Source organism: Micrasema longulum, unplaced genomic scaffold (genome assembly GCF_059751315.1).
Source record: "Micrasema longulum isolate JH-2025_06_02 unplaced genomic scaffold, ASM5975131v1 h1tg000571l, whole genome shotgun sequence".
NCBI lineage: Eukaryota > Metazoa > Arthropoda > Insecta > Trichoptera > Brachycentridae > Micrasema > Micrasema longulum.
In genome coordinates, this window is record NW_028277767.1 from 796,304 (window position 1) to 821,754 (window position 25,451).

A 25,451-nucleotide genomic window follows, 5' to 3' on the forward strand; every position below is an offset into this window, starting at 1 on the left:
TGCTATAATTAAATATATATACCACAAAAAGTAAGTACGCGCCCTAAAACAGCAGGTAATATCTTAATTCCAAAATTAAATACAACTATGGCACAACATCATTATACGTACACAGGAATATTTGTCTTTAATGAAATTAACAAAGTAAATAAAAAGTGCAGTAAGCAACATATATTAAAGAAAGAAGCGACAAGTTATATTTATAATTCTTTTTTGTATAGCACTGATTAAAAACACCGTTTATTTATTTTTTGTAATTTATATGTTATACTAAAAATATTTATAGTTAAAAATAAAATAAACAAATTACTTTAAGACATCACTCCCCATTATGTACACAAGAATTGTTTTTTCTTTTACGTAATGGGAAACGTTAATGTAAATATATGTATTAAATTTATATAAATAATCGTATTTAGTTGTAATATTAAATACTTTTTTTTATCGGAATAAACCCTATAAAACATGTTTATCTTATGCATCAGAAATGACACAATTGAATGTTTTCTTTCCTATTAAAACTTTCCGCCTTCTTTGAAAATTTGTGATTTCGGTTTGCTTTCTGCTTCTTAAAAGGTCGTCGTAGGTTTTCTGGTACAGAAACAGGTACATCCTTCCTTTCTCAAAATAAATATTCTTATTTTTTGCTAGGCTTCGGCCCTCTTGTAATTAAAGTCAATTATTTTATTTCACAATCTTTATCTCTGTTTACCTTTGAAATCGATTTAAATGTCTCAACCCATTTCCAGCAAAACCGCGTCGCCAATTACATCTTCCATAAAAAAAAACTTGAACGCTCACATCGTCCAAACTGATATTGAGCATTACGGAATTGACAAAACATAAAAAAATCAACATTACCAAACTTCACAAGATTTAATATAAAAGTCAGAATGTAAATAAATCTAATAATTGTTAAAACAACAGCAGTACCTATCGGTATTAATTTGAACCACTCTCTAAACGTAACCATAAAAACGGGTCGGGTTGTTTGATCATTAGTAAAAGTCAAAAATCAAAAGTACCTACCTACTTAATCACTTTTACCATACAAAAAAGAATATCTTGCCAAACTTATTGTTACAATTTCTTTCGTTTGTAAGCTATTACTAATTATTAAACAACTGAACCTTAAATACGAATTTAGCCCCCTACTTTTTTTCTTATTGGCAGATCAAAGATTTTAATAGCTTTCAACCTTCCCAAGACAACGCTGATCATTTTGCAAAACATCCCGTAAATCAGTCCAGTAGTTTTTTATAGTTTATCGCGGACAAACAAACATTTATTCATATATAATATATATAGATACAGCCTGTTTTTGTTCTGTTTTGTTCTTCTCTTATGTAAGAATCCTGGAAAAAGAATTCGGTTAGAGCAAGATATGCCTACTAAGCATGAGGTCTCGGGTTTGATTCGCGGCAAAGTCAACATGTTTTTTTTTTTTTTAATGTTATTTTCATCGTCATATTTTATGGTATCTAGATTCGATCAGAAGCGTGAGACTAATCTTTTCTTTTTTTATTACTAAACCCAACACTTAGCTCCCGTAATGTGGCTAGCGTTTTTGCTATTTTTAACGAAGGTCATTCATACTAATTTTATTAAATACATTTCAAATTAAAATATTTAATTTTAGTTTAAATTTTTAATGACAAATTAAAAGAATGTCATTGGTGGAGATTTTTTAAAAAAGAAAATATGGCAGTCTAAAGTATAATGGCAGGTCTTATGATTAGCTGGTTAAACTCTCTGTATTAACGTTCTGCATTCTGCCTGTGTTTGAGCATGCATGTTTTAATTTATTAGCATGGAAATATTAACTTATATTCGTACCGCTCACGCCACCTGTTGACTATTTGTAAAGCTCAAAATTTATTGATATTAGACGAGATTCCAGAATTATTTCTTCTGCTAGGGAAGCACCTGAAAATATTTATAATATTTTAAGATACATTGAAAAAATCAGCTTGTCTTTTATTTTATTCTCAATCTTTTATTTAATATTTGAGTAACTAACTTTTATCACTACATCTTATTTTCTAAATTCCTTGCTAAAAAAAAAACCTTTTTTTAATATTCTAGATCCTTCCCTCCACCCCTGCCACAAAATCTCTTCACCCTCTCCACCGCCCTCCTACCCAGCCCCTGGAATTAATATAAATATTTGGAGTATTCACATCATAATTCACATTCAAATAACGTTTTTATTTTAATTTATTTTTTTCTTCAAAGGTTTGTATTAAACGTATACGTACATTTTGGAATTTAATATATTGTTATGTTAATTATATCATTCAATATTGTTGGATCTGTGATATTTCTACCGACATCTATTGTTGAAATCTAGAAACATGTTTGTTTTAATGCGGTTTAAATCTCCGCTCATTCTCAGTGTTTGTAAAATTAACGGAATAAATGTATAGATGACGCTAACTTAGTTTTTTTTTTTTTTTTATTTCTGTATTTTTACACTTTTTCCGAATTAAAGGTTACTCATTACAATGGGAATATATAAATTAGGTTCAAATCTGTGAACTGTAATTTTAAAAATAAACTTATTACGTGCTACAACTTCTTAATAGTTGTCGCGTAACGTATCTTGAAGAAACTATAAAAACAAAAGAGCTCAATAATAAAGTTTGTTTTACAGTAAAATATGGCTTTGGATATGTTTTCTATCTTACATACCACGCATTAAAAAAAATGTTTATTTTTATTTAGATTTATTTATGCTTTCTTGTTTGCAATTCTCGAAGCACAGAATATGCGAATAATACAAAACTGAATTTTAATTTGTTGCACCATTTTATACATATTTGTGAAATATGTATTTATTAGCATTTTACTGTAGTATAGTATACACTGTGTTTAAGGGCCAGACTGCGAAACTTCGGAGTAACATTCCTCGAGGTACCTATACTTTTAAAATAATTATATTATTATTTTTCAAAAACACATTTTTTAAATGTTTTTTTTTTTATAATCAAAATCGAGACAATCCTTAATGTCTCCGACTAGCATGCCTTCCACAAACCCCTACTGCGCCCTATCCAGCCGTTTTCCTGGTCCGTGACCGATGCTTATTGCTTCATTGGTAAAATACGTTTTTGAACTGGATTTTTTTTTAAATTGAAAAATACGGTTTCCATACATTCATTGAAATATTATTTTTAAATGTACACAATGAAAAAAATATTCTCCGCAATTTCGTGTTATGGACCCTGAAAATTCGTGCATAATCCCGCAGCAAGAGCTTGTCTCTTTCTTGATGTGGGATTTTATTTAGTTTTTTTAAATGTGTTTTAAAATGTATTGATAAAAACAAAAGAAATTTTTTACTTGTGTACGTCATGTTCACTTCAGTTTAATTTTTCGAAGTAGATACAATTTGTGAAATAATAAATATATAAACAAATATACTCGGAAAATATGTAAATGTTAGTCACGTGTTATATCTTAATACAATGCGACGTAGATAAAATTATGATACCTACTCATTTAGAAGTTAGACTAAGCGTCAGTGATATTTAAAAAGTCCTAATTTTTGTAATTACACTTTACTACCTAAGGCTTCCGTTTTTTTTTAAATTCCGTAACCTAGCAACGCTTGGATTTTGATTATAAAAGTGTATAGTCTTCCCTACACGTGGATAACTACTATATTGAACTCAAGAGTAATAATTCGTGAATAAACCTGCTTATAGAGACACCCATTCACTCTATTGTATAGGACAAAAGCGTTCCAAATTTTTGGTTTAACAGCAAACATGTAACGGTCGGTTTCGGTTTGCGTTTGCAATTCTCGGCCTCAGTACCTACGGCCCGTTGTATTGCTGCAAACTGTAGCTAACTTCGTAATTGATAATCTTACAATGGTTTTGGTCCGTATTGTCAGCTCTATAAGCGGATGGCGTATTATTACTATTAAGAATTGAAGTATTTAAATTAGTTTATAAAATTGTAGAAAGAGTCGGATTGTAGTTCTCAGTTCTCGGAGCTCCGGAGAGGTTCGAAGATCGAATGACGCTCTATATAACAGATTTATACGTAATTGGTTATTTATAACTAAATTTGACAAAAAAAGGAACTTTAATATATTTTTTAAATGTTCAAAAGTAACAGAAATATCGGTAAAACCAGAAATTGACATACTATGAGCACACTTAATGCATTGATGCACACTAAACGCATGAATGCACGTAAAATAAATAAAGCGCGTTTGGAAGCCTATTTTAAATTTTAATACGAAAATCATTATTGATTCTGAATAAAATATTGATGTTGATAGATTTAAAAATGTTATGTATGTTGCTGGTATAACTTATCTAAAATCTGATCATAGCCAACATTAAATTGTAATGGCGAAGAATAACGCAAAAAAAACTTGAATGTAGATTATAAATTTTAGAGCGATTAATAATATTACAATACATTTAAATGTATGAAACAATGCGGGGGCCACCAAGGTTATGTCTACAGTCCATTATCAAAGTTAGTGATTTAGAAGCAGTCGTTTTAATATAAAGTTCACTGTTAAAATACAATTTTAAGATACCAATGTCCAGATGAAGGACGCTGCAATGCTGTCCAAAACGTCGATTCGGCAAACGAGACAAAAAGTGCACGGCATAATAAACTAGAAAAAAATCATCAACACTATTCATCATCATCATTCCCTTTCCGCCCCTAAATTGCATACTCTGCATTGGTACACCAATCGCAGTGTATCTTGATCATTTTTTATTTTTTTTATATTTTTTTACATGAAGGTACGATGATCAGTCTTACGCTCAGGTACAAGTCTAGAGGTACTATGAAATATTCTAGTACAAATATTTCATGTCAACCCTGCCGGGAATCGAACCAGTGACCTCTTGGTAGGCAAACGCGCTGACCACTACACCACGATGCCGACATTATTAAACATCAATTATCAGTATCAAAAACATTAACGACTTACATATGATTTTTTGCATCTGAATTCGCTACGAAAGCCAGAAATTACATCTTAATCTTCACAAGTGAAGTATGTATTACTTTGCACGTTTTTGAGTTATGAGTATGCAGAAATATTCCCTTACAAAAATGACAGTGTTGCCTTGTATTTTTTAAAACTCAAATTCAATAACAGTGGCACAATGATCATTGTTATTTCTGAAAACACATAAATCTATAGGGCAGAAGTGGGAAGTTTACTGATAGCGCGGTTGTGTGCGTGTAACTGCTCTCCTGTGAATATGCGTTTTTTGAAGCGTGCCACTGTTATTCCTGGGGTGCGAATGGATGTTTTTTTTTACCAATGATTAGTTGCTTATACCTAGATATGTCACTAATAACGAATTAAACATTCACAGACACAAAACAATGCATTGTTATACACAAATTCAATCGAACCAACTCGATCGGTTTAATTACAAAAATGCGTAATAATGACGCCTAGAGCATTGTATTGGTACACCAATCTCTGTATGTGTTCTTCAGATAAAAAAAAAGTTTTTTTTCTCTTAAAGCATATGTATTCCAAAGAAACTGTTTAAAAAAACACGTTTGATAATTCAAAACTGCAATTTAAAAAAAATGTAGTAATTTACAAAAACGTTTTTAAAATGTGCTAATAAAATCCGCTTATAGTCCTTAAAATATAGCTTGATTAAATTGACAGCTGCCAAACTAATGTGCCTAGTGATGGAAAGTACCGATCACTGATCAGGTACCAATCAAATCGATTTTATCATTTTTTTCATTTAAACATGAAACTCTGTTTCCAAAAATTGATATAAAAACGCAAAAACAAGCTTAATATAGTGTGTTAAAGACAATTATTCACTTAAAAAAAAGACATTTCATACTTTTTTCATGAACTACATCAAATGTTTTTTTTTTCGATCGATTTACATTTATCAATTTGTCCATCTCTAACATTTTTGCAAAATGACGTAACCTTGTAAGAACGTCGTTAATTATTAGGTTTCTTTTAGTTTTTTTTAGTTTTAAAGTTGATTTTATATAATTATGTTATATGTCAAGCACTGTATAAAAAAAAAACTAACATGCCAGATACGAAAGATTTTTCGTGTGCTAATATAAATCACTCCTTAGACGATACTACAAAGTTATGTCGTCACTTTTGCTAAGAACTGTTATTCTAATCAAGCTATTTTTTAAGGACTATAGCAATGTTGTTACTACAATGTCTATATTATGTATAAAGGGTCTTTCTTGCCCCCTAGTTTAGCACTGGAAATATAATTATTTATTTTTATAGTTTTACTTACGCGTATGTTAATAAAATATGTACGCCCCCATATTGTGATTTTCTATTTGGCGTGTTCATACTATCTGACATGTTTATTAGAACATAATTATTGATGTCCTTGTATTTAAAAATAAGTTGAAAGCAAATATCAACTAAATAAGATAACAATATTATTAAACAATGTGCCTATGTTTGACATTTATTTTAAAAATTATTTAAACAAATAATATTCATATTCAATTCCAGATGAAATTCCCGCAATTCAGTATTTTTCAGTGTCTCTCTGTTTCATAATAATTCACTGCTAAAGTTGTTGCGCGGCTTGCGGTTAAATTTATTGTAATTAATAGACGTCGATTTTTAAGTTTCACGTGAGTTTTGAAAAAAAATAAGACCTTTTTTCAGATTATTCAGGTCTATTCATCGTCAGGTGTTAAATTTACTATCAATTTATTTATTTTTATTTCACAACAATAAACAATACCTCTTGCGATGTAATGTTTTGAGGTAGATATGAATAGGTATATGTATATAAATTAAACCACATATGCAGTAGAACCTCCTCAATCAGAGCTATTCAATCGAACGCCACGAAACTTTAATATCGCGATTGATTTACATAAGAAATTTACGGAATTTGGCTGCCAAAACGCGCTTCATCGATGGCACAGAAGGAAATAAGCTATTTTATTATCATATAAACAATGTTATAAATTTGTTGCAACAGAGGGAAAACATTTTCGAGAAGGAATTATGGAAGTCTAGGCATTTACAGGGCCAATTGTCCAATTGTCCAATTGTCGGCTGGTTTAAGTGGCCACTTTACACACTGTGTAACATTCACCATTCTGCCTATGTTTAAATATCCAGTTTTCCTAAATTCTTCCATCTGTTGACTTTTGTGAAGTAAAATCGCTGAAACCTTTATCACGTGGGTGAGATTCATCCGGCTGAAACAATTTATAATATTAACTTTGTGTAAAATTACGACGTACATTTAATCTGCCTACCTGCTTCAGATCAAGACTGTTCCTTTGTCATCTACTTGTTATTTGGTAAAAAATTAAAATATTTAGTGTTAGTTTATTTTTAAGCCTTTACAAAGTAACGGTCCTGTTCTGATTCCGGTCGGCAGATTACATTTATGTACTGATTTTACACAAAGAAAATATTAGGTAAAGTCACAAAGTTCGTGTTTCAAATTCAAATATTAGTTTTTTGTATAATCTATTTATTTTTGAAATTAATTTTATTATCTATTTATTAATGAATAAATATTACTATGGATTTTTATTAAATACTTATGTCAACCCGAGTCCCAATCAGTTCGGATTGACAAGGCTTTCTGTACACTAGTAATGAAATTAACCATATTTTTTGTTCTACTTGCACTAGTTCGAAGTCGGTTAGAGTGGCTAGAAACTACCCTTTACAGGTATGTGTAGATATAATATGAAAACATTATCCCCCTCGAGTATATTATAGTATATAAATGCGTACTCCGAGTAATTTCTAAGGGCTCTCACGCCAGCCACATTGCAACGTGCTTATGTTCAGTATTAACTTTATTTCTTATATTCACATATCGTCTCGAATTACCTACGTGAGTATCTCGTTTAGCTCGTAGTCTCCGAGGAAAATCATTGACATTCAATTTTCAGACTGTGACGTGTAATACTGTCGTGTTATTAATACGTTATTCGCTGTAAACAAACATTCAAGCACGTTTTCCAACATTCGTCACAATTTTTTGCTAAATAATTAATTTAAAAAGTGATTCTGCTTCTATTTTATGAACATGTGCTTGTCAAGTATCATAAAATTAAATTATGCTGTAGTTGTTGCCTTCTTCAAAAAATATATTTGTTCTCCTAAGGGCAAAAAATACGGAAATTAATCAAAAATATTTCTCATTTAAAAAACATTTAGGAATAAGATAAAAATCTCAATTCGTTCATAGAATAAGACTTTGAAAAAATATAATTTCCTACTTAAATATTAAATGCGTTTGAACTTTATACCGGAAATTTTATTTTATTTTATTTATTTTGAATACAAACAGATGTACAGGTAAAATTAATATATATTTTTTAAAAACTATATAAAATGTATACATAGTAGAGCCTGCCATCCAATTATATGTATTCACTAAATAATACTGTAATAAAGCGACGACGGCTTGAATTTTAAACTATATAAATAATAAATATACTATATATTAAAATAAGATAGATATGGACAAAACAAGAAGATAGTGGAAAGGAATAGTGGAAGGATATTGGATTTGCTCATTAAACCAATAAAAAATCCCATTAAAACAATTTGAAAATTGTATGTTTTTATTAGTATGATCTAAACCCATTAATTTTGTGGAAATGAATTATTCCTTACTCAAAACGGGTTTATCAAATATTATTTAGTTTAATATAATAAATTTTCGAATGTATCGAATCAACACAAATAAAAAATCTTTCAGTGTTGCCTTCGTTTCCTTTCGCAAGTGGAAACCGGTCACCCGCTAGCAAAAAATTGCCCATTTTAACTGTTGAATTCGACTAAAGATATTGACAATCCACATCGTACAAATCAAGTATTTTTTTGTTGAATGAAAGTGGTACGGAGAGGAACTTGAAACTAACGTAGAAATATTCGTAGTATGGTGTCTATATGGGGTATTTAGAATAACAATGGTCAAACTCCACCAAAGGAAATTCTTACGTTTTTCAGGGTTTTCCGAAATAACTATAGAACGATCAGTATGTATATTACGACTGTTAATACGTTATTGTTAAAAATTGATAAATACATGTATAAAAAAAGAAATTGAAAACAAAATATTAATTTTCCAAAATTGCCTGCTTTAACTCCCATATATATATATATATATATATAAATATATAAATATCTTCCATATATATATGGGAGATGGATATATGTATATAGTAACATATACATGTAAATTAAGCTTTACCTGTTAAGCGCTATGAGCGCGTTGACGCGCTCTCCGTTTCCGCGCTCGGAGAGCCGGCCATACAAAAATAGCGCTTGAAGACGCGTGCTTTTGTACGCGGTTTACGCGTCGAGGCTAAGTATTCCGAACGATTTTAGATTTCGCACACTCGGAGAAGAGAAATTATTAAAAATGTATTCATAAGTTAGCCACTGATATTATTGTAGACAAAGAACTAAAACTTGAAAAAAAATGTAATAAACATGGACATAATACAAGACCATCCGAATAATATTACAAACTACATTCCAAAACGAGACAAGGACAATCTAGACTAATAAATCAAGGACTGAAATTATACAATAAACTACCAGATCAAACTAAACAAAAGACTCTGATAAACTTTTCAAAGGATTTAAAAAATAGTATTATCAACAACAGAGTATGAATAAAAAAAATATACACTATTTGTGTTATTCGTAAGGGTAAATAAACAAATTATCCAATAAAAAATAATAAGTTCAAATGAGAGTTTTTAAAAATTGCCTTAAATTTCGCGACCTGCTGGGAACTGCCATAGCAATACCTTGCGGCACGTTAAAATATAAAAATGACGTCTTATTTTGGTTTCTATCCCTGTGATTGATTTACTTGCATAACAAACTCTTGCATCACCTTTTTCATTTATCTTGGTCCTCAGTGGCTCGTTTTACTGGTCATACGATGTGTCATCAACATCATCATTCCTTTATCTGCAGCTAATGGTTGGTAAGGCACTGCATTGGTTCATCTGGAAAGCTGTACCGATGCTGAGCTATCATATTGGAAAACGTCTGGATTTTATAACAATGTTTTGTTTTTGAAATTAGTTTTGTTTATACACTGTTTGATAGTCAAGGTATAATCAGGTTTTCAAAGTTTATTTGTACAACTATTTGAAATAAATACATAACATTACTTCAATTGCCGTGTACCGCAATTTTTGGTTTCACCAAGAAAAGATGATCACTTTTATACTTCAGTTGCCAGTCCACTGCCTATAAAATATGAAAGCACAATTTTCTGTGAATGGCGTCTTCACGTTGACGGGAATCCGAGACCTCGTGCATATTGTATGGTATGCAAACGTACTAAATATTACACTACGAGGTAGACTGATTTTTGCTGGATTCATTGATCTGTAAATATGTAGCAGTGTTAAATCTAAACTATTTACGGTTTTATCTTTTTTATTTGAGAAAGACTGCATAGTACTCGTATTAAACAGATGTTTCGACGACATGTTCACAAATTCTAAATAATATAGTAGGTAGTAATCAATTTTGCAACTTGAGTGCGCCTTTACCCAGGAATTTTACCTAAATAAGTAGCCACCGAGGAAAAAATTCACGTCTAGGGTCTTTATTTCACACCTAGAGCTGCATTCTTCTTCAATCCGCTCAGAGACGGGAGTATGATAATATTATATAAATAAATGAAAGCAATTATGAAGTAGTTTTCTTTTGGAATATTTTTGTTTTAATTTTAAAGTAATCGTGGAGTTCGACCATTATTTTTATGTATGGCTCTTAATAATGTTTAGTGTTTTTACACGGAGTCGAGGATGTCGGTAAGGTATTTGGGGCCCAATGTTGATCCGGTCCGAGTCTATCTTCGTCTTGTTTCTTGTTCCTTTCTTCATACCACACTAATGTAGTGGTAACTCCACTCCGCAAAGCGTAACTAGGGTAACCGTACTTTTTGACAGTATTGAAAATAAAATAATTTAATATTTATTATCTCTGATAGTGGAACATAATGTCTTTATAATGTGCTGTACTAAGAAGCAAAGAAGTATAAGAAGTTGTACATAAATAATTTCAAATGCATTATTGTTAATTTATTACATACGTTGAAAACAGCACATAAACAAAACAAAAGCACAAAAATTTGCACATAAAAGACGCACTGTTTTACGGGAAGTCATTTAATTGAAACTTTTATAATAGTGATATTTTTTTAAATAAAACTCTTTAATTTATTTAGGTAATGATTTTGATAAAAATTTCGATGAAATTCTTTTTTTTTCTGGTTGTATTATTTGTAAATGTTGTTAAAATTTTAAGATGAAAAAAGTCGTTTGTTCTTGAAAGAAGGTAGCATATTTTTTTAATAAATATCATTTTTTAATGTTTAAGCATCATTAATTAAAAAAGGACCCCAATACTACAAATTATTTAAGTGAGATTTGCAATGAATGTTATATGATTCAACTTTGACATATATAAGATTTTATGTAATATGAATATATAGCTAAAAATGACTTTTAGTGAACATTATTTTACTTTTGAAAGGGTTTTTTTATTCGATACACCGTAAAATGTATTATTTTTTATAATAGAAAGATGTATTATATTATATAAATTATTAATATAATAAATCTCAGGGCGTACTATAAATAAGTAGGATACAATCGGAAACGTAGGATATTCACCTTACGCTTTTGAATAATAATATGCTAATTACAAAATCCTGATAAAATTATTTAGATACCGGTATTTCTTATATCTAAAATGGCTATGTTTTAACGGTGAAGTCCGGAGGCGATTTGTGGATGTTATATGCTCCATTGCAAATAAATATAGTATTATGAGTTGTAGTTAAGATACTGTTAAAATGCAATCATATTTGTTCTCCACAAACAACCTGTACTTAAACAACAATAAACAAAAACAGAAATATCGTTTAGCTCCGCGATGTTCTGACGTGCGGTCACAACATAATGTTGAGGCTCGCAGCGGTGAAGCCTTTTCTTTACTCGGTGAATTCGATAGTTCGTTAGTTGTTTCTCACACAGCGTACCTACCCGTACATGTTCTGTGTTACCACTCTAATTTCGGCCGCGAATTTCTGTTTAAATCATTTTATAATATTCTAATTCTTTCATTCAGTGTTATTTGATTTACTGGTCTATTGATACAATTGTGTTGTTTTCTTATAAGTTCTATTGACAGTGTAAATGCTTATTCTTAAAATGTTCGTATTGAAAAACAAATGTTGAATTAACAAAAAACATTTAATTATTTGTGTACTGATATAAAAATGTTTTATGTCTTGATAAACAATCATTTGGATTAATCAAAACGTGAAAATGACTATGGACATGGTATTAGGTAATGAAAATGCTTTATTTACTTTGTTAATAACAATATTTTACTAATATATGAATTTATCATTTATTTAATCCACATAAAGTTATTGATAGAATGTACAAAATTACGTATTTAAACTTGTAATTAATACAGCAAAAATATCTTAGGTTTAATCAAACGTATTCTATTAATTAATTTTATGAATGGAAAAAATCACCTATTTTTGAAATCTACTGAATGTATGACGTATTAAATCAATTATATGGGAAACAAAATTTATCCAGTAAACAATAGGTATTTCAGTTAGTCCAAACGTTTTAAGACGAGGACTGGATTTCACCCCCATGAGTTTTATTAGGATTAACATATCGCAGCAGAGATGTAGAACATCTTTGAGAAGAGAATATGGAAGTCTAGGTATTTACCGGGCTTATGATCTATCATTGGCTAGTTTAAGTGGCCACTTTATACGTAGTGTAACATTCGTCATTCTGTCTGTTTGAATATTCCCTTTTCAAAGATGTTCTACGTACATGTAGTTAAATGTATATCCAATAAATATTGTTAGTGACGTCATGCATAAATTCAAATAAATATTATTATGTAAATCTTTATTTTCTTATCTCGTTTTCCTTACTGTTTTTCTCCGCACAACTTTTGAAGTATAACACATCGGTTCAATCTCAGAGTAATAAGGCACTACCGCTATAGATCCGCCCATACGGACAAAATCATTCCAGGATTATCAATTTCGAAGTTAGCTACAGTTTACGGCAAAACGATGGGCCGTAGGTACTCAGGTCGAGAATCGCAAGCGCAGCGACGAAACTGTCCATCACACGTCTGTTAATCCGCTTTTGTTCTATGCAATAGAGTGAAATGGCGTATCTACATCTGTAGCGCAACTTTACTCTGAGGTTTTAATATTGTTCAAAACATATTAAAAGTTCAATAACGATTTTCTTTTATTTTTAATGGAACAGTCGGTAATGATCGCTTCAGAAAGTGTAAAAAATAATTCATTTTACTTACAAACCTTCAAGGCCTTAGCACAAAAGCTGGTATATATTATTTAAGCTAGTAATTCGTAATTTACTGTTATGAAATATTATAAGGTCAAGATTTGAATGGACCAGACCGTGAGTAAAGATAAAGGTAATGGTTTAGTAATGAGATCAAAACGCCGAAAACTATTAAAACACTAATTAATGAATATAACTAATAGTTTTGCAATCTTTAAGGAGTAAAATTGTCTTTTAAATAATTGTAACACATTTATAGAATTGTTATTGCATCATGACTAAGTGCATTCAGATTCTCAGCAGATTATCTAATGGTCTTACTTATTACACTTATAAACCAGCCAATGACATGTCATAAGCCCTTTTTTTTTTTTTTCCTTTTCTAAAATGTTCTCCATATTTGTTGCAATGTGTCAATTAACAAAGTTATCGATTGATGACTTTCGAGGGTAAATATTACCAGGGCCCCGATTACAATGGGTAGTTAACAGAGTTATCTTCAACTGTCTTTAAAAAAAAAAAACGATAATTGTGTATGAAAATGACTATATTTGCATGAACATTTAAAGTATCTTCGTCGGTAACCTATAATTGAACATGTTTAGAAGAAAAAAATGTATGCGCATTCTGCTTTTCATACAGAAAACTTAATTTTACTTTGTAGTTAAAATTGAAGATAAATGATAACTTCCCATTGTAATCGGGGCCCAGAGCATCTTCCATTTCAAATTTGCGTATTTTTAAATATGTACGAGTATTGTTTTTTCTGTATTATTTCATTTCATTAAAATGACAAAATGATATTGCAATAACTTTTTGGTATCTTTTTTTTATTTGATTGGATTTTTTCAAACTGACAGTTTATTAAAATATTGTTTTATAAATCGTATAATTTTAAACCGTCAATCAACAAAACGTACTGATTTTTAAGTTATTTGATCTGGTTTTAAAGCAAACGTAAATGATAATAGGAATTAATTTTATATACGAGTATGTATAGCAATGAAATTAAAGTCGAATTGCTCACTTTTATTAATATTTTTACAACTGTGTCTTATACTTTAATCTACATTACAAAAATGAAAATAAAGTTTGTTTGTTTTTGTCTGTCACATGAATTCTTATAATATCGATGTGAAATTTAAATCATCATTCAAAATGCCGTTTTTAGATTTACTGTGCTGTTTTCAAGCAAAATTGTTTTTTTTGTTGTAGAATCAAACATTTTAACAGTAAATCGTAGCGACATGAAATTTATAATCAACAGTTGAAATACAATTTTACGATTAACCGTGCTGTTTTCAAACTAATTTTTTAATGGATTTTTTCGGTATAAACTACAACCTACTAACGTTAAATCGTAGCGTCGTGATATTTCAAAATTCATCAATATTCTAAGATCAGGGTAAAAATTATACATCTATAAAAAAAATAACAAGGCATTTTTTTTTTATTGTAAATAAGTTTAACTTGATCCCGAAAAAAGCCGAGTAAAAATTCTAGTAATTGAATTTTCTAATTTTGTCTGTACAATTGTATTAAAGAAAAAGTACAAAAATAAAATCATAAAAAAATAATAAAAGAGTACAAAAAAATATACACAACATTATAAAAAAAAACATTAAAAAAAGCCAAATCAGTTTTTCACATAAATACAATTATAAAAACCCAGTTCAGTTAGATATTAGTTCATAGAAGTGCATGTGTGCGAGTTTTTTTTTTGTGTGATATTTAACGTTTTAAAAATAATTAATAAATTGACTACGTTGATTATTGTTTTTTTTTGTCATTGTAAAATAACTAAATTAAAATTAGCTCTCTCGTTAATTTTAATTTACTGATTTTAAAGAAAAAAAATGTGTAGGTAGTTAAAATATATAGAAATAATAAAAATGAATTAAAGCTTTTATACGTAATATTACAGATATATAATTCCGAGATGTCTGTTGCAGAGTGAGGTGAGTGAGGTAATATCAGGTAGTGGAAGTATTCTGGGTGATTGGTTTATATTGCAATTGTTGAGGAAATACGAACGGAGAGTTGCAGTAGGTTCACAGACCACGACCGCACTTACGGAGAAAGTAAGAGGCGATCTTGTTTTACTTTTATTTTTGTCGATCCTTTCTACCAAAACCATATTTCGATACCTGACACTAGAAACTGGTATTATATCGACGCCATAGTGAGCAATCCTCCATCTTCCATCTTCCATCTTCCGGTCACGCTTCAACAGCTCGCCGTATTATGCGTCTAATTAATATATTATGATGATCGAGTGTCCAAAAGTAATCGAATCTGTGTTCATTTTCATAACAGTTTCTGGCGTCTTTTTACTACTGTATTTTGTTGTAAAATTACAATCTTACCACGATCACGTCACCTCTACTTTCTCTTCTGATCATAAATTATCGGTGGCAGATACAAGGAAACCGAGATACGTCAATGTTGTTTTTTTTTAAAATGTGTTATATGTTTTAATAAATTATTTGATTAGTTCATAATACCATTTGCAAGTTCCATGATGTTATCCTTTTTATGATGTTTTCATTAGCGCGATGATAATAACGTAGATTTAAGGTAAAAGAAAATAGCTTAAAGTATTGTACTACCATTTTTGAATTGCGAAGGATTTCGATTTGCTTAAAATAATCGCGTTTGGTGGCATTTAAAATAAATTTTTCACCCACACTATTTTTAAATAATCTACATTTTCAGTCTGCATTTCCTTATAAATATTCAACCATTTTTTTTATTTGTTTTACTTGTTGCTGTAAATTTCGAGATTGTAAATAAAATTTATTGATAAAATTACTGCGTTTAGTCGTTAAGGAGGCTTTTTATTCCGAAAGTTTGATGCTTTCCGCGCCCTTTGACATTTGGGTGTAAAACGGGGCAGCGGGGCGCAGGCGCGAGAACCGCCGTCGGGCGCGGGCGCGGACGCTCTGTTTACACCCCTCGCCAGTCACCAGTCAACGGCCAGTCCCCGCGTGCGGCGGCGCTCGACCCGACTCCCGCGCGACCAGTTCGACCCGGGGATGAAGGAGTCCGGAGGGCGCAGGCTGCTGCCGGCGGGCCCCGTGGAGGGCCTGCCGCCCCCCGCGCCGTCGCCCGACGAGCCCGCGGTGGACGCGGCCCGCGACCGCTCCTACTGCCGGCCCGGGACCGAAGGTTACCGACACGTTTGGCTAACTCTCTCCTCAGTGTCCTCCTTCTCCCGACGACTTTCTCTAACCGCACGCGCATACCTCCCTCTTGCACTTCACTCCGAAGAAGTTTACTTTCATCCCGGCCGCAAACAGTTGTGTCATTCAAACTCTGACGCAGTATGAAGTTGTAATGATGTTGTGGTGTGGAATTCACGACACAAATAATAATCATTGCATAACTACAGCACATTCAATTTTATATGGATTCAAAATATTTTCATCATTTAACCGATAAAAAATTATCTCCTTTTTTCAAAGATGGTAACTTTTTAATAAAAAATAAGTATTTTTAAAGAATTCTTCTAACATATGTGATATTATCTGTTCTATTGCATTTTGTAAAATAAATGCGATGCAAATTGAATGACGTCACGTTGAATTGTAACGAACGTAACTGATTAACGTAAATGAAGGCAATGTTTCCCAGGAAAACAAGTTTCCCAAGACGTTTTTAATAAGATCTTTGTTTATATGGGCAAAAATATTTCTTATTTTGCCATCATTTCATCTCACACAAGTCATTATGTTACTTAATTGAAATTACAATGGAACGGAAGAAAATTGAACTTTTAGGTCTGGTAATTTAATTTTACGTTTTTTTAAAATCGAAAACACTAAAACTGCGATTGTTTTTATTCAATTATTATGTGTTTAAATGCAAAAATTAAGTGCGGTTAAATAGTTTCTGTTTTGTCATTATTCTGAGAATAATACACTATTGGGGGTTATTTGACTTACCTTTCTGTTAAAATTAACCCCTCAATCGATATGCATGGATTAATATGGAAATGCGCTGTGCTACAGCTGTGGCGTGATTTAAATAACGTAGTTAAATAAAATAATAATCTACCTACAACTGATCCACACAAACCTATTCATAATTACGAAATTCAACATCACATTAGGCATTAAGCGTGTATGTCATGCACACAATATTTTTACCGCATATTGTCCCTATTTTCTCACGATGAAATAATATATCATTTGCGTAATAATTTTGCTTGATGTATAGAGATATTTCACAGAAACCACACAGAGTCAATTACAATAACATTGAATCAAAATTTAAATTGCAGTTTTTTTATACCACAAATCCATGAACTTTTATTTATTTATTAAATTTAATAGCCTTTTTTCAGTGATAACCTACCTTAGAATTTTCCTAGAGATAACATTAACTTGTATGCACGCAAAACACGTTAGCAAAACAGCTACTTGGAGCCGTATTTTATTCATGTCTAGGAAAATAAAAACAAACCGAAATTTGTGTTAAAAAAAAAAAACTATATTTATTATAAATTTCCAAATTATTGTCTTACTGTTTACTTCACAGAGATTTTTTTAGTTAATATTTGGTTACTGTACTACGGAAATTGTTGAAGGAATCTTACTGATTGTTATAAAAACATTATTAGAATCCAACATAATTGTTCGGTTCAATCTAAAAAGATGTATTATTATCAAGTCATTTTCCGATGGCACGTATCATTACATTATGTTGTTTATTAGGGCGGAACGATTTTTCTTTTGCCTATGCTATAGAATAATAGGTGCATAGCATAGAAAATTCTTTAATCTATTAGCAGTTAATTTTTTTTTAAACTTCTTTAAAAAAAATATTTGCGTTCTTATGATTAACCTACTCGTAAATATTTAAAAAAATGTGGCAATTTTTGACGAGTTGTAAACAAGTATTCGTTAAAAAAAGACTATTTTTTAGTTACAAACAAAATTTCCTATATAACTGTTTTTGTTATTTGCTACGCAAAGAGAAATGATAAATAATTGTGAATGATATGTTAGAATGTATTTGTTTTTGCGTACTTTAAAAACAAACAAGCGAAAACAACACAGCGAACAATACTCGTAATAATACCCGGGGCTTGAGAAAAATCTTATTAAATTATTGTGATTTCATCGGGAATTGAACCTGGCACCCTTGTGTTTAGGTCGAAAGTCTTAGTGACTAAGAGAATGCATCAAAGTTATTAAATACAATGCCAAAAGTTATTGTGCAAAAAGTCGTTTAATAAGAATGATACAAAATAAACGCATTTATTTTAGTATGTCCTCAAAAACTTAAACTCGGTGAAATAAAATATGTTTTCAAATGTCTTCTGTGGTCCACTAATTACAATCCTATTATTTAAGGACTTAATCTAAACATACAATAAATATATTATAATTCACCTACAAAGTGGTGTCGGCATGGAAGAAAGAACATGAATGCATATCTTTTATTGATATTCAACAAATAATGTGTAATATTTCCTGTGTGTATCGATTAGTAATTCTGGTGAAACAAAATAATCTATCGCACAAAACAAACATTGGGTATTGTTTATCATGCGACAGGTGTATTTTTTAAATTTTAAAACCTGGGATGTTTAAAAAAAAAGCTTGCCCAATATGAGGAAATCACGTAATATTAATAAGTTCGTATCTTCAAACTTTAAATAATTTAATATTTCGGGCATACAATTTGTGTATGTGAGTATCATCTACTACCGGATATCTAAAGTAAGTTTAAATTTCAGATCATCATAATAATAATATTATTCCTTGTGTATGATTTTTAATAAAAACTTACATTTAAAATATTTGAACTGATTAAAAAATATTTGAACGATAAATGATATATTTTACTAATAAAGATTGTGTTTGTGATAAAAACAGCAGTATAATCGTTGTTCAAAGTTAATCATAACTTCGACATATGTTTTGATAGTTCGATGGCTCATTATTTTGTTAAATTTAAAAAGTGGTATTGTAAATAATACGAGTATAGTCGCGGTGCACCAATGACGTATATTAAATAGACACGCAACAAACGCGTAAAATATGTCATTTTCATTCGTTGGTAATTGTCTTCCTTGCTTTAGTCCTTTAACGGACCTTCGTCGTGATCAGAAGTGACGCTACTAATAATAATGCCGCCCCGTGTGATGAGATAAAGCTTTCATCACACTGTAACTGTGAAAAACAATACATCGTTTGATTATTTCATTCATCGTTTCATACATCGTTTCATTGGTAAATATAATCTAATTTATAAAATACGTAGATAATTACGTATATGTTAAGGTCCGGTTTTTCAAAATTTCGAAGTACCTGCTTAAATCATAACAATGATAGTCGCCAGCTAGTGTAGTATCTGTGGTAAAGGGATACACATAAATGAATATAAACTACGCAAATATGCGTTTTTTCGTTATCTCTTTTTTTAAAGTTTTTTGAGAGCAACGTAATTGGGTAGGGTGGTACAAGAGTGCGCGGTTTCGGGTTTTAGAATAATTGCAAATAAAACTAAACATTCAAGAAAATAAAAATATGTTTATTTGAACTCTTTGCTCTCTAGCTATTACAAAAATGCGAGTATAACTCTTACCGATTACAACACATAATTTAAAAAGTTTTAAAAAGTCAGTGCGCGCACTCATGCACACCCTGCAGCCCAAGAGTGCACAAGAGGGTGTACACCAGTGCGTAAACAGTAAATGGTGCGATAATCAAAGACAAAAATCACAAACATAATCTCCAGATCCCAAATAACAAGTGCACCTATCGTGCCACCATTCCTGGCATATTTTGTACTGTATCAATGGTTCTTTAAATATTTCTCCGCAACCTGGGCATTTTCCGATTTTTTTCTTTGGTTCTTGCTAAGGTTTTTATTTTTTTTTTCTTAAGGAACAGCTTTCTTCTTCGTTTTAGTATTTCTAGTTGCTTGATCTTCTTCTAATGTATGTTCGTATGGAGAACTGCTAACAATTTTCGATTTTTTGTGCGAGCACTCTTGCACATTTTGTCGTTGCGCACTCTTGCACAGCCGGCGAATATTTTGTCAACATACATACATCTACCGCCATCTAATGAAACCTCTCAAATTTTGGTCGTATTGATTGAAGCTGATTGTAATAAAAACAACAATACAAAAATAATATATTGCATGAAACCCATCCCCCCACATGAGATGAGTTTACAGAATAGATAAATTTATAACGAATAAGCAAAAAAAATGATTTTCTTACCTGCAATCGTTAATTTTCACCTAGTAACACTTTGCAGGCAACAGCAACATCACTTTACACTACCATTTGGTGATTGAATTTCTTACTAAACGTCAAATGCGGTAAGTTTAAATCGAAGAAGCACTCTTGTAAACTACGCACTCTTGTACCACCCTACCCTAGTTGTTATATTTAAGATATATGGTCAAGGTCTACGTTCAAGGCGCACGGAAGGAATGCGGTAGTGCGTTGTGACGCTGCTCGGTTGAGTTTGGAGCGTCGATATTCACTAACAACATATTCGTCAATATCGAAGCGCCAATTTTTATCGAAACTCAACCGGGCAGCGTCACAACACACTACCGCATTCCTCCCGTGCTCTTTGAACCCCGTCTATGACTGATATAGAAATAACATGTCTTTTTTATATACAACTTTTAAATCAAACTTTACTTATATGTACGTATGAATATTTTTAATGTTGAAATGATAATTAGCCAAGATTTGAATGTAGGTTACCAGGCAAAAAATAATTCGCGTGTTTTGCATGTTTTCAAATGCCAAAACTGCGGAGCGCGCAATGCAGTAAGCTATTGATTTTTAAATAGTCAAAAAATATTTTAGGAACCGCGGTAAGTTTGTGCATTGAAACCGCAGGTATCTACGAGGTGTTACCCTGAGTTAATTAAAAGTTCGATGCAAGGTTTTTGGCAAAAATCGCGTTTCTGTCTAATTCAAGTTTTGTAATAACGAGTTAGAATAAAAAATCATGAAAATAAGCTTAACGAAGTTTAAGTGTAAGAGATAAAAAAATAAATTATTGAAAAAGATGCATGCAATTGGGCGATGTGCATGACGTATTTTCTACATATTTGACTTCTTAAAATAATACAATAGAGCGCTTTACTTAATTTTATTACATCTGAAATAAATACGGCCTTTCGGATTCTAGCAGTGTTTTCTCGTTATGCTGAGTATTAATGTCTCTCATCTGGTCCATAGTTGATCTTCATCTGACCAGACGATGATTGCTGCGATCTTGTTTGAATGCGCTGTTAACATATGGCATCACAGCTCAGAAAATGCTATTTAAATAGCTTTTGTTTAATTGTACAATAAATTAGTGCAATAACTAAGTAAAACGCCTAAATAAACTGAAATATGGACGTCTACGCATTTACAAAACTTGTATGATCACCACCGGCTGTTATGACTTTACACGCTGTGTAACATTCTCCATTCTGCCTATGGAAAGTCGACATCCGTATTTACGTATGGCATTTTTTAGATTCTGTATTCGTGTTTGGTTTTAGGTAAACATTCCCAAGCGAGTTGTTTTATCATAGTAAATGGAAGTATGAAGAAAACACAAAGATTTGATACTCGAAATGTATTTATTGAAATAAAGTAAACATTTACACTGGTGATTTTATTCGTTCTTTAGAAGAAAATACCCTAAAAGCTGAAATTAAAATAACGTTTTCAGTTAATTTTCTTAACCCTTTTGAAGTGTGTTTAGTACTGTTCAGATCTGATACAGCTGTATTGTATATAAACTCGAACTAAGTTCTTAAGTGGGTCGCTACTAACTGCTATTGCAGTAGACCCGCAGAATACACATTACCACACTCGGAGAAACCAATATCGCCCTAGTTTACTCGCCAAATAACAATGGTTATGCCTGCCACGTAACGAGACACTGGAGGTGCTTTTCGCTCGTGCATACCCAGTACCTACCCAGTCAGTAATCCAAGGCCTCATCTTAGGAAGAAATATAGATACCTTTAGCAACAGTTGTATTCAAATGTTAAGTTTTACTTTTACAATTTTACTAATTTTAAGGATGTATTGCAGTGAAAATTGATGGATTTTCACATTTCACATTTTTTTAACCGGTGCGAATTGAAAACCGCTCACAGTTTATTTAAGATTCTTAAAATTGTATTTGATTTCCGATAGCGTGACTTTTATTAGTTGTTATCGGCTGATCTATAACACAAATTTCCTCTTTGTGGATTTTTTCTAGTGCATGGGCCTGATTTCCAAGAATTTTAGTTGTTCTAGATCAGTGGTCGGCAAACAGGGGCTCGCGAGCCACGTGCGGCTTTTTAGCTTCTCGAGTGCGGCTCACACAACGCAAGTTTTACTTTTTGTTCGACTTATTTCGTCTGTGGGTTCTAAAGAAGAACTTTTAGGATCATTGCCTTTTGGATTATTAAGGATATTGCAAATGCTGTCATTAAACGCACGAAGATTTATCGCATTAAACTCGATAAAATTGCTTCAATTTCAACAGGCGAGTCTAAAAGTATAACAGTAGTGAGAAAAAGTTATGTTTCTTTTTTGAAAGAAATATTATCACGAGATACTCGTTTACCATTGCGTCATTCATCAAAAAGCGCGTCGTGCGCAGACATTTCCAGAAAAAAGTGTATTGTTATGGAGTTGGTGGTCAAGAACATTAACACAATTGTAGCTCTTTATCATCACCAATTTAAATATTTTTTAGTTGAAATGGGGAGTGAATCTTTTGCTGCATAATGAGGTATGTTGGCTTTTAAGAGGAAACGTTTTAAAGAAAAGAAGTTTGGCTCTCAACGGAAATCTAAATTGTTGTATTGCTAATTTTTGGATCTCTTGACTAATGAGTTTACCACTGTTCTACACTATATGAGAATATGTACTTTAAAAAATATATTAGTATTACTTTAGTCAACGACATACATATACATACTGGTCTGTTAGGAAGAGCTGGCGCGAACGATACATTTACACATTGCGCTTGTGTGCTATCTGTGAATAAGCGCATGGTATGACATCGCACGGCATACGCATCATGAAAATAATCCCTATCTTTCTCGCGCTCAGACGCGCTTATGAGCATGTCGGAAACAACCATTGCTTGGTTTGTTGCTAATGATATGGTCATAAAATACACACAGGATGCTCCTGCGTTCGTCTGAATTTCGCTGCGATTCTTAATAGTGAAAATATAATTACATATATTCAATGTATGGGTATTAAGCTATGGATTAAAAACACTGGTATATAAATATACTTCCTCATTTAATCTAGTCACGTATACATAGATCGATTATCTAGTGCTGGCGCGTTCGCAAAACTTACACAACTGAATGTACAGAATGTTGTTTTAAAAATCCTTAATGTTTCATTTAAGTCGAAATTTTGGATTAGAGGGTTTATTATTGTATATATGAAAAAAACCATTAGTTAAAAAATGACATGTTTATTTATTTTTAAACAAGTACAATTTTTAACAAATTCAAATTACAGGAAAACTTCGAATGAGCATTTTGCTGTAATCTACTCTTGTAACCTCATGATCATAAATGTGACAAACACTCTTTTAAAAAAATATATCTAATGTCCAATACCTTCATGAATTGTAACAATGTTTCATATGGGAAAGTGGGGGAAATCGAAGCATCACTCTAAGTATGAATTTTTGTACATTTATTAGGAGGTTCATGATAGACGCCGTGCAACCTCCTCAGCCCACTATACCATAGGTTGCCACTTACTGGAAAATAAAAAAATACACGGTTCTGAGAGAGCCAATGTCCAAGATGTTCCTAAGTGAGCAGAATACATGACACAGCTTTCTTAATCTGGAAACCAGCGATTGGACCTTAACCTCCCATCGTAGATTTCTGTTAATAATTATTTCTCAACTGGTTTTAAAATCAGGCATCAACAATCAAATTTTATTTCCAGATTAAGATGGAATTCAGGTGATGATCTGTTACCTATACGAAACGTGATATATTTGGTTTTATCCACGTAATAGATGAATAGATTGATTACATTTTCTTAACTATTTTTTTTTCATATTCACACCCCTCTAATATAACAGGTTTTTTTTAATAGCGCATTTTATTTAAATTCAATAAAACCATTTTAAAATCACCATCCCGTAGATTTTCAATGCGTTTTTTGTGAGTTTTGTGAACGCGTCAGCTCTAGTTAATCGATCCGTACTACAAACTTAATTTGTATGTCCTTAGAACTATAAAATAGCATACCTACTTATTCGTCTCAACGTGTAGACTAAAGTAGGTACTCGTAGAAAAATTATTTTATTTTATTTTTTCAGAACGTTACAAATTACTAAAAAAAATTGAGTAATACAACATAATGCTAGCAACTCAAATAAATAAATGAGTTTCTTAATTTGGCACTCGATGACAATTAATCCCACATACCTATTTAAATCCCACTCATGTTCTCCTAGATACCTATATTTGAATCGTTTTAAAACGGATCAATCCAATTTTGGTCGTTCAAAAAACAAACGCGGACAATTAAAAATGCCGGATATACTCTACAATAATTAAATAAGATAATAGGGGGCAAATCTCGTGTATTTAGTAGTGGCAATATTGACTTGTAAAAACAGACACTGGAGCTTTGCATTCCGCAATTGGTTTCCCTTTCGCTGGTTCTGACAAATAATAATCAAAACATAGATTCTAGTCACGATTGTCGAACTGTTTTCTAAGACCAAATCAATTCCAACGTAATGATAAGTTGATCCAACCAATGATCCGGTGTCTAATAGTTAGCGAACAATACAGAATATATCTTTAACACAATTATTTATTATTTAGATTAGGTACATTGTTATGGGACTTTTAGATCCACGGATCTACCTACTTAAAGTCAATCTCATTTACGTGTGACTATTGTATTTCTTTTTAAATGTTTGATTTAGCCTTGTAATTTCATTTTATTTAATGAACACAATTCCTACAAAGACGGCTATTAATCGATGTCCCCGAACTATTATTACATTTATTATCATTTAAAGTATTACATTTTTGGTTAAATGTTAGTAAATAATTGAATATAACCA

The 25,451-nt window shown here is 31.4% G+C and overlaps 1 protein-coding gene across 4 annotated transcripts in view; it reads left to right on the forward strand.

Annotated features, from left to right (window-relative positions):
* Positions 1 to 25,451, forward strand: part of spir (spire type actin nucleation factor) — a 264,272-nt gene that overhangs the window by 206,537 nt on the left and 32,284 nt on the right. Inside the window, exon 9 of one of the 4 annotated variants that reach the window (XM_088228254.1) lies at positions 2,086 to 2,433. The exons of 2 other annotated variants lie outside the window; for them this stretch is intronic. In XM_088228254.1, coding sequence (XP_088084380.1) covers positions 2,086 to 2,216 — 131 coding nt within the window. In that variant the 3' untranslated portion in view covers positions 2,217 to 2,433. Of the gene's footprint in view, positions 1 to 2,085; positions 2,434 to 12,043; positions 12,362 to 25,451 lie in introns of those variants that run through there. One more of the 4 variants, XM_088228253.1, reaches the window with a different exon arrangement.